The sequence below is a fragment of the Chironomus tepperi genome, unplaced genomic scaffold (genome assembly GCF_022539635.2).
Source record: "Chironomus tepperi strain 1889 unplaced genomic scaffold, CSIRO-AGI_Ctep_v1 contig_85, whole genome shotgun sequence".
Lineage (NCBI taxonomy): Eukaryota > Metazoa > Arthropoda > Insecta > Diptera > Chironomidae > Chironomus > Chironomus tepperi.
Window position 1 is genome coordinate 883,176 of NW_027226207.1, and position 11,202 is coordinate 894,377.

The 11,202-nt window shown below is 31.7% G+C and overlaps 1 protein-coding gene across 1 annotated transcript; it reads left to right on the forward strand.

Moving 5' to 3' along the window:
* The first annotated feature begins 457 nt into the window (after positions 1-457).
* LOC139086385 (protein spitz-like) lies at positions 458-7,305 on the forward strand. The gene is made up of 5 exons (XM_070634823.1): positions 458-784; positions 3,703-3,813; positions 6,499-6,679; positions 6,752-6,813; positions 6,890-7,305. The coding sequence occupies exons 1-5, from the start codon at positions 709-711 to the stop codon at positions 7,072-7,074; spliced, it is 615 nt and encodes a 204-aa protein (XP_070490924.1). The 5' UTR covers positions 458-708; the 3' UTR covers positions 7,075-7,305.
* The last annotated feature ends 3,897 nt before the right edge of the window (positions 7,306-11,202 follow it).

An 11,202-nucleotide genomic window follows, 5' to 3' on the forward strand; every position in this document is an offset into this window, starting at 1 on the left:
CCACAGAAGAAGCAAAAATGAAGAAAAAAGGAATTATGTTGGTGGTAAGAAATTCCAATATTGTCTCTTATCATCATTTAACGAGAACTGCACAATCTGTTTTATTTTCTCTGTTATGTGTAGATACGAGAAAGGTAGACAGTTGTGTCTGTATGTGTGTGACAGACACGAAAGAAGTGGAACAGAAATGAAAATGAAATAATTTTGTGTTCGACTTCTCTTCAACACTTTACGATATTATGCTCTGTCGCTCCTTATACTCAGTATTTCATCGGCATTCTAACAGTCAAGACGTGTTTTTTAGAATCTCGTCCAAAATAAAAAAAATATTAAGAATCACAAAACAAGGATTTTTTTTCAAAGTTTATAAATTAAAAGTGACACAAAAAAAAACTTAGAAAAAAAATTAAGAATTGCGAAAGTTTAAAAATCTAATTTAATGTATCAAAAAAGTACACAAATTTTAATCCGATTTCATCGATTGCAAGATAAAATAAAATGCATCGAAAGAAATTTATAAATTACATTAAAAAGTTATGTTATCGGAGAAAATATAAAGTGATTAATCGAAATTATAACAGTATCTTACATTCACGATCAGTGCAAAAATTAATAAAATGCAAAATTAAATAAAAGTAAAATTGACAAAAATCTAGCAGAAAAATTATTTATGTGAAAAACCAAACTGAATTTATAACTTAAAAAAATATGCATTTAGACATTAAAAAAATGAAAACGCAAGCCCTCGATTTTGGATTACAAATTATTATCGATCAAGTGTCAGGTGAGGATGAAAACATTACAAAAAATTTTTATGTGCAGTGCGCCTCCGGAAATGTGAAAAGTTTTTCTTTTCGTCCAGACAAAATACACACAAAATGTGCCGTAAAAATTCCTTGAGGGAATTTCGGGCAGGAATTGTTTTGCGGTTTACGTGATGTTTTTTGGGGCTGTTTGATAAAGGTTGAAATTATTAAAGTTACGAAAAATTGGGAAATAGCTCAAAAATTCAATCCAAGAGTTCAAATTTTGTGTGGAATCAAGTCGACTCAAACTGACTATTCCATCCAAAATTCGAGCCAACCTCGAGCTAAGGGAAATTACAATCCAAAATTCATGCGAATTATTTATGTACGATATAATAAAAATTGAACATAAAAGTTAATTAGTGCTTCGTCAATTGCACACCAAAAAAATATACAATTTTCTCCTCACATTTACTTCCAAATTCACATACAAAAAATTATGAAAATATTCAATTCACATACAATTGCCTTGCTGCTATCGCTAACGATCATTAACCCCCCAAAAAATAAAATAAATAAAATAATTTTTTCGAGAGTGGGAAAAACTTTATTCCTTTCCATTTCGAGTGCAGTGTGTATGTCTATATGTGTGTTATGTAGATTTTGCAACCCTTTTTTTATGAATTTTGAAACCTCAAAAAGAAGTGCTTTTCAACCTAAATAAAAACATAAATCGTCTGAAAGTTATGATTGTTATCGCACACGACATTGTGCATTAATATAAAAGAAGAATTCAGAATTCCCGAAAACCAAAAAATAAAAAGTTGTAATTTCTACTGCTGAAGAGAATTTCATGCGGAAATTCATTTTCCTTTTATAATTTCTACCAACTATATTATTCTTTTTATTATTAGTATGCAGCAATAGTAAAGCCCGAGCGACACAAATGTCTTCAGGCAACGCCATGCAGTTTGGCCATCCATATGGTTGCGGCTTACATTTGGTGTCTTCATCAACTTTCATTTGGTGTATTAAATGATCTGCAAATGGAACGTTCTTCATTTGTGTGCTCGGGAACTACTTATGTAGTTTTACGTTTCAATTGGCTGCTATTTTCGGACATTGCATTGCATAATTGGAAGCGTATATAAACTTATATACATTCAACTTCTTTGCTGTTTGTAGTTTTATTTTGTGAAAGAATGTTTAATGCTTATGAATTTTATAGCGGCAAAAGAAGAAAGTCACGTCAAGAGTTGCTACTTAGTTTATAATAATTTTCTTGTTTGAAGTTAAACAGCAATTAAAATATGAATTTTTATACACTTTTTACTTTTTTTTTGACACTGACGAGTTAATTGTTTATGATTTTATGGGAAGCACCTTGTGACATTTCAGACACGTTGCATAAAGTTTCTGTGTGAAATTTTAATTCGTGTTTGATTTTTTGCCTGCCGTGGAACATGAAAATTGACTTAAAAAAGTTTATGCTTGATTGCTTATGAAACATGAATTGGAAGTTCCTAGAAAAACAAACAATTTTCTCGGAAAAGTTTTCATGAAAATTGGGTCAATTTCCATGACTTTTAAAAGCTTCTAGTGAAAATGTTATGCTGAATAATTGAGTATCAATTCCGAAAAATGTTTCGAAGTTATTGGAATTAATTTCTTATAAGAACTGATCCTTGGAAGGGGAAAAATTGGTATTGGACATTACAATCACTCCCAACATCAATTTTAATTCAATTATTTCCTCCATTTAAACTTTAAATTCTATCCAATTAGACATAATTATTGAAAAAAATCATTTTTAATCTAATATAAAATCTGGATGTGCAATATTATATTGGCAGCGATGGGTAATGTGGTAGAAAACGAAACAATCAATAGCCGCAAGTTAGATGAGGCACCTGATATATCGATCAATATATAGACGCCATGTTAATCTCTTTTTTTCATTCCTATACATTTCATTTCTTTAGTTCTGCTCTTTTTTTGTGAAATGTTAATGATTTTTAAAAGCAAAAAAAAAAAAAATATTCGTACGTACATAAATAACATATGAATATGCAGAAAATCTGTATATAATACAAGGTTAAAGAATGAATGTAAGGAATTGTGAGAATAAAAAAAAAAGGCAAGCAAAAGATTGAAGAAAATTACACACGTCAGCTCTTTTAATGTTGATCCATCTCATGCATGCGATTTGGTCTCATTCTTAACACACATTGCATTGCATAATTGGTCGGTTTGGTTAGTTAGTTGGTTGGTTGGCAGAAGCTTTTGCTGCCTGCTAAGAGGCATACAGGAGAAAAAAAAGAGAGCAAGAGGAGAAAAATTAATATGGTTTTATAGCCTCGAGCCAAAAAAATTCCTTTTGGCTTCTTAAGCCGCGCTCGCGCTTTTATAAACATATAACCAAAACTACATACGACGATCATTGTGGAATTTTACTTGCTTCCCCCATTAAAAAATTGTGTTCTCCATAGAAAGACTAATTGCAATGCTGGAATGGATGGACACAGTAAAACATGTAGTATAGATGCTGATGTGCATTCAGCAAAGAGTCATTAAATGATATAGACTGTTGAAACCATAAAATGTTGTTTTGAATAACAAAATGCGCCAATTTTTCTCCTTCTCATTCTGTTTCTGGGTCTTAGCATCTCACTGTTGCGTTAAACGATGAATTTAAGAGCTAATAAATTTTAAAATGAATGCAAATATTTTTTATGGAATTTTTGGAGGCGTTTACCGAATTTGATTAAGTTTTTTTTTTCTTCCTTCCTTCAATCCATGTGAAAATGCTCTTGGAGAGATTATATGCAAAACAATCATCGTCTGGCGGCAAAAATCGCTGCACTAATTTAAATTTTTTTTTCTTTCTTCCTTCATTTATGCATTTCTGGAGTTTTATGGACTTTTTAATTAACAAAATTCTTATTTCCATTTACAGATTTTAAGAAAAATTTGAGAATACAAAAGACGCTCAACACATCAAGTTCCAAAGTTTTTACTTCATCTCTACTTATAGTTTTAGTATTTAGTGCAATTTGTGATGTTACAGGTAAGTCACCCACAACTGAATATTCTTCAATTTTATTATTTTAATTCCGATACATTTTCAAAAATAAAGTAAGAGAAAAATGCGAGAATTAAAAATATGCACATTGAACTTCATTTCCTTTTCATTCCTTTTATATGCGGCGTGAATTTGAGTACGTGAAATACATGATTCATTGGCATACCACAGCATTTAAAAAAGTGTCTGACTGCTGTCTGGATTTTTCTTTTTTCGGGTTTTATATACGCGAAATAAAATTTTTACGTGCTAAATTTAGGTCGAGGAAAGAAGAAAGGAAAGAGAGAAAAGAATACTTTGTCACAATCCCATGAGTTACTTACTGTGAATGAATCTTTAAATAATTTTTCCTCGTCTTTAAATGTCACTGCTGTGTTCTATCGCTAGACGATTCTACTTGATGAAAATAATGTATCTTGTTGCTATGTAGGAAGGCATTTCTGTTTAGTTCCAAAATTAAATCATATTATAGGAATCTGATAAGACTATTTTCAGACATCTATAGACATTTGCTGCTTGTAACTCAATCTATTGACACAATTACGATACATAAACATTCACAATATTTAATTACATGAAAAGCGAGTCAAAGTGAGTCACAGACGAAAAATTGCATTGTCATATTAAATTTCCGATCTCGCAAAGCAGCAGCATCATAATCATCATCATTATTACGATCATTATGATCACATATGTTCATCGGTAGAAGGAAGAAATAATAAAAAAATCAACAGAACAAGAAGAAAGCGACCATAAAAGAAATAAAAAATTTTTTTGGGTGGGTTTTTGTGTTGCGAAGGATTTTTTTTTAATGTGTTTCTGCTGCTGCTGGCTGCTTCTTCTATGTTCCAATAATGTTTTTATATTTGCACCTTGTGTCGCTTCCTGTTATTTTCTCTCATATTTCCTCCTTCCCATTCATAGGATTTTCATGCCTACGTACATGTGTGTAATTTCTGCCTTGATGCCATTTAATGGATATGAAATGGTAGAAAATTTCTTTTATACTTCTCTCTTTTTTTCTACCGGGGCACAAGCCGATTGTTAACATTTTCTACATAACAGACTGTTTGATCAATGAACCTTTTTTTCTGTGATCGTCAAAAAATCCCTTTTTGTTGTGTGTGCATTCATTCAACAAACGTTTCAATGAACCAATCTCTTAAATGCAAGCAGGTGATAACCAAAAAAAATATAACGAGACTTAATGGAATGTATAGTCAAGGGGGCAATAAAGCAAAGAGTTTTATTGAAGAAGCCAATCGATGCCACTTTATATGATTAAAATCTAATGAAATTATGAAAATTTTTAAATTGACATTCAGAAGCATACACGAAGATTGTGTAAAGGCAAGGGAAATAGGGGTTATTGACTGGATTTTTGTACAATACTAATACTTGATTTGCTTAATCATCATGCAACATACAACAATTGGCCAATTTCATGCTATCGAGTATTAAGGACTTCAGGCTGTATAATCCATAGACCATATGACTTCTTAAGCTTCATTTCATACATACCTTCTAGGCTCAAACAGTCACGAGACATAAGAACCTCTAGCATTTGAGGCTCGCAATTGAGAATAAAATAAAACATACATAAAACTTTTATATTTTTTGTGTGGCACAAAAGTAAGAAAGGAAATTAAAAAATCCCATGTGAGCAGATGTTTTTGCTTGCTTATTTCTTTTTTTTCACGTACAAAACAAGCAAGAGTCGTCAGCAACTAGAGCTACGGCTACCATACAGTGATAAAAATTTTACAAAAGAACTATTTTTTCCATTCATGAAGAAAGAAAGAGAGTGAAAAAATGTGGCTCTTTTATGGTACCTCCGGCGATCGAGGTAGCACACACAGACACATACCGGAGTAGAGGAGAGACAATGAAACAAGTGTTAATTCTTATTATGTGATAATTTATTAATTCTTTTTAAACTAATTTTTAATTCCCACTTTTCTTTTCTCTCGCGCTTGCTCTGGGCTTTTATGTTGCCCACCCGAAAAAAAATAATAATAAAAACTATGATATAATAAAATTAAAAAGTTTAAAATAAAGAGGCAAACACGGAACATTGTTTTTATCAAGATTATTTAGCGCAAGTTTAGTTTGAAAAATGTGATTTTTCGTTCACATTGGCTGAACACGTGAGATCTTTTTAAATAGAGTGTTTAACTTGATTAAAATATTTGCATATAATTTTTGCCATCCCATAAATTAACTTAACGATCTTACTTCTTGTAAATTAAGGTGTTTTGCTTTAAATATTTTGATAACACTTTTCGAAGTGAACAGAACAAAATGGCGGACATTTTGTATTGTATTTAAATTTTCCGTTAATTTTAACTCGCGAGGATTAACAAGGTATTAACTTAATTAATCATTCACTGGAGCAGTAAATGCGCTACAAACTATTTACTTAGGAACTTTCATGCCAGTTGTTTTATTTGCTTCTGCTCGCATATAGAAATGATTAATTAGAATTGTGTGGTAAAGAATAATGGCTTTAACTGTTAATAACTCAGCAATTTTTTTTCTTAATTTGCATTGTAAATCAAACAAAAGAAGTTCCAGATGTGTCGGAATTAAAATAAGAAAAATGTAGAAATTATCATTGAATTTTAATCTTGAAAAAATATTCAAATTTTTATTTTTTATTTTCACTTTCAGATGCTTGTAGAAGTCGCACAATTTATAAGCCACGAACAACACCGGCACCGACGCCGAGTCCAAGACCAAATATTACATTCCACACTTACAAATGTCCTGAAGCATATGCAACGTGGTACTGTCTAAATGGTGCCACATGCTTCGCTGTCAAATTAGGCATGGAGGTCCTCTATAATTGCGAGTAAGTATTAATATGCCTGAGAAATTTTTATAGACTTTTTTACTAAATAATTTCCTTCCTTTCTTTAAATAGATGCAAAGATGGATATATCGGACCAAGATGTGATTACAAAGATCTCGATGGCTCATATTTATGTAAGTCATAAAAAGATTTTATTGCTCTTGAAATTTAAACTAATTAATTTTTTTTTTCCTTTCTTCTCATAAACAGCTGCAAGATCTCGTGTAATGTTAGAGACAGCAAGTATCGCTGGTGGTGCTGTTGCTGCCTTAATACTCGCATGCATTGTAGGATTTTTCGTCTACCTCAAGAAGCACTCATCAAAGCAGTGCGAGTTTGAAGTTGAAAGTCAAAAACCAAATCACGAAAATTGCGACGAATGTCAAAAATTTTAATTTTTTAAAGAATTCTTCTATGTATCATCGTGTATATTATGCGCCTAGCATCCTTTTCATCTTATTTGCTTGTCTTATATTTGTGTAATTTATTGTCAACGCTTAAATGCAAAAAAATGGAAAAAGCCAGCAACATTATATGTTCTAATTCTTTTTTTTTATTTGGTTGTTTTTAAGTACATTAAAAATATGGAAAGAAATTCTCTAATTGTAAAGACTAATTTTTGTAATTTAAAGACACATTTTTTTATTAAAATATATCTGTGATATTACTCTATAAGTTTGAGTTCATTATGAAAAATTATGAAAGAAAAATTTGAAAAATGAAGAGAGAAAAAATAAAAAATTTTTGTGAAAAAAATAAATATTGAGAGCAATTTTTTGTCATTTTGTATAATGAGGGCTTCTTTGCAGACTGTCAATTTTCATACACGTGCTTGCACGGAAGTCAGGCGTATGTAAATTATTCAAAAACTTGGTGTTCGAATTCTCAAGAAAAGTCAAATTTTTGGGGCAAGACTAAGTTTTGACAAATGATCTTTCGTTTTTGGACATGATTACTATTACTTTTTCAGACTCATAATTAGGGTATTCATAGATTGTTCCAGATGAATTGACATTTTTTTATGGGTGGATGTATGCAAAATTCAGCAAAAATTCATCATTTTGATCTAGAAATTTTCAATTTTTTATAGCTCAAAATTCAGGTCGATCTACATAGGTCTATTAACATCTGGCCATGACAGATGGTTTCGCTATGCTGATTCATCATATGGTACATTTGGATATTCCAGAACACGAGGTCGACTTCGAGATTTATCTCTTAAATTAGTTATTGACACAGAAATTCAAGTGGCAGCTTTTTGTAAGCAATATCTAAGTCAGAGTGACAGTACCTACACTCTAGTCCATTGTACATGAGCAGCAATTCCATGTCACGCCACTTACTGCTCTGGTAAGCGATTTGACCCCTTCAGCATGTCTCATCAATATTTACCAGAAAGAAGCATCAATTTCCATTTCCAGGAACCAAGTGTGCAATCAATCAACCCATTTACGCAGGTATTTATTCACACAAATTAATTTCCAAAGAAATCAATCAAAAAGTCCTCCGACTTGTCGTATGAATTCATTCACTGCCCAAAAATGGACATACCTTGACCCTTTCTAGAAGAACATCAAAAGATTTTTCGTCCAAGATATATAATTCCTCTCTTCTTTACCATTCTGTCGAACATGTGCCACGCGCAAATTTATTTTTTTTTTTTCGTTGTAATTCAATAACATTTTATTAACTTGACATAACATTGACAAAGAAGGTAAGCGAATGTTAATGGACGAAGTAAATGTAAGAAGAGGAAGATACTCATGATGTCCCGTGCCATAATAATTAAACTTTAATGATGCAAAGTGCACTTGCGTAAGTAAAAAAAAGGAGGAAAAAATACTTTTTTCCCTTTTCGCATTTCCATTCCCTGCATAAAATTTTATGTCTTGTTTCTCTCGTGAGTGTCTCTTTGTGCAATAATTTAACTTCATGACTTGGAAGCAGTAGGATGAAAAATGAATAAAATTGACTTCTGCAATGCAATATTGGGCCATAAAGGAGGCAAAAAAAAAAACGAGTTTTATATGTTTTTAAAATTACATTAGCGCGTGCCTTCTGTTCCTTACCTTCATCTCATCATCATCATCATCGTCATCAAACATCAAAAATATGTATGCGTATAAATTCTGGTGATCTTTAGGTGTTCAAATAGCATCAAACAGACGGAAAGAAAAATGATGAAATTTGATACACAAAACAGTTTACTGTTTCTCATTTTTCAGGCTCAATTTTTGTGTTTTTATCCAGTGAAACATTTGTTATAGGACATACACAGAAATAAAGTAAAGAAAAAAAGGTATTTTTAGGATTCGCGCCATAAGGTTTACTTTTTTTTCGATGTATGGTTTCCTTTTTCCGATATTTATTCGCTCGTTTTTAGCGCATTTTTGAAATTTATTTCAAAAAGGTAGCTTAATAAGACACTTTGTTCGGTCGGTCGGTCGGTCGGTCGGTCGGTCGGTCGGCTGGAACGCGAGATCTCGAAAACTAGACATCGTAGAGAGCTCGGAATGGTTTTAAAAGATCAGTTCCATAAAGTTATTGGCGCCTCGGGCATTTAAAAGTTTCAAATCAACGCATAAATAGTATAATTAATAGTTTTTCATTTTCATATACAACAACAACAAAAACAACAACACGTTTTTTCATTGTTTTACAGTGTTCTTCAATGTTTTTCGATGTTTTATCAGTGTTTGCTGAACAATGTTTGAATTTTTTGACCGTTATGAGGTTTAAATTATGAAAATCCGTTAAATGATGAAATTCTTAAATTCCAAGTATGGTGACTTAGAATTAACTGGATCTTGTTTTGTTGGTCTTTAAATGACCTGGATCCTACTGGATCTTGTTATGTAGATCTGAAAGTGACCTGGATCGTACTGGATGTTATTTTGTCGATCTGGAAGTAACCTGGATCCTACTGGATCTTGTTTTTGTGGGTCTGAAAGTTATATGGATCCTACTGGATGTTGTTTTGTGGATCTGGAAGTGACCTGGATCATACTGGATCTTGTTTTTGTGGGTCTGGAAGTGACCTGGATCCTACTGGATCTTGTTTTGTTGGTCTGGAAGTGACCTGGATCCTACTGGATCTTGTTTTATAGACAAGGAACTGACTTAAAAATCAATTACTGATCGCTGGGACAAAAATGCGCTGAAGTAACTCGATAAGAACGAGTACTTTTGTAATTTTTTCACTTCTCATCTTTCACGTATTCACATACGTAGATCCCTCCAATTTGTGGATTTTTTTACTTCTTTTCTTCTCCCTTACGTTTATTTTTATATCTTTCGGGTCGGGTTTTTTGTGAGACCTATTATGATGCATTTTTATTGTTATTGCTTTTCAGGAGCCTAATAATGCTGTTATTTGTAAACTTATTATCTACGACATGTGCGTAAGGATAGATGACTATTAAAAAAATTTATTTATTGCATTTATTTCCATCTCCTTATAGAAAAAAAAATCTAATCTGCTTTGATGAAGACTCTTTAATGACTATAAAAAATTAATAAATGAATTTCATAATAAGGATATTGAATTGAGTTGGAACTTCTTTTTTTTTTGATGTCTCATCATTTGATTTAATAGTTGAATAAGGCATGGAATGAAAAATAATTTCAAGGTACTGTATATATCTAAATTTATGATTTTAATCGAATTTTATAGGTAATTATTGAAAATTGTTTCACAGATGTTCATTAAGGATACATATTTAGACTTTAACCCTAACTGTAGTTTGGGTACAGTTTTGGTTTGTTGGAATTCCATGAGAATCATAATAGTCTATTCCATTTTGGATGACGAAAAATTCCAGCAATTAAAGAAATTAGCAAACCCGATTGACACATGTTTGGATTAATGTCCATACAATGGTCAATTGATGGATAAACGAACAGAGCAGCTGAAATTTGAAATTTGCTCACTAAAAAGCAAACAAATGGTTGACACTTGCCAACGGTCATTGTTATGTTCTAAGTAATATTCACCAGATAGGCGACGATTGCCTTGGTTCCAAGTATGCTATTCAATTACCATGCATGTTATTCTTTTGCAATGTGGACAGCTCTTAAATGTCTAACGATCGGGAAAGCTATGTCCAAAACAATTTTTATCTATCACCATCGTCTCATCATGACTCACCAAACTATCAAAATCATCCAATTTAGTTTGATGTGTTAGACAGAGGCGTTATATATACATAAATAAATTCGGTCTTTAGCCATATATGAAAAATGTAGAGTAATGAACTCATTTTCTTTAAAATATTTATTTTTTGTTCCTCACGAATGTGTCGGCCTCGACATTGTTTCTCGCAAAATTATGAGGACAGGTGATTTTGGAAATGAAATGAATTTGCATTTTTGGATTTTATTATTTTTAGGGCCCGGCACATAAATTAAGATTTCATATTTTTATGATGGCTGAAATTATCAATTTGAGCATGTATGTAGAAATTGACATGTAATTAGTTGTAGATTGCATCATACAAAGTATGAATAATTGGAAATTATTTTTA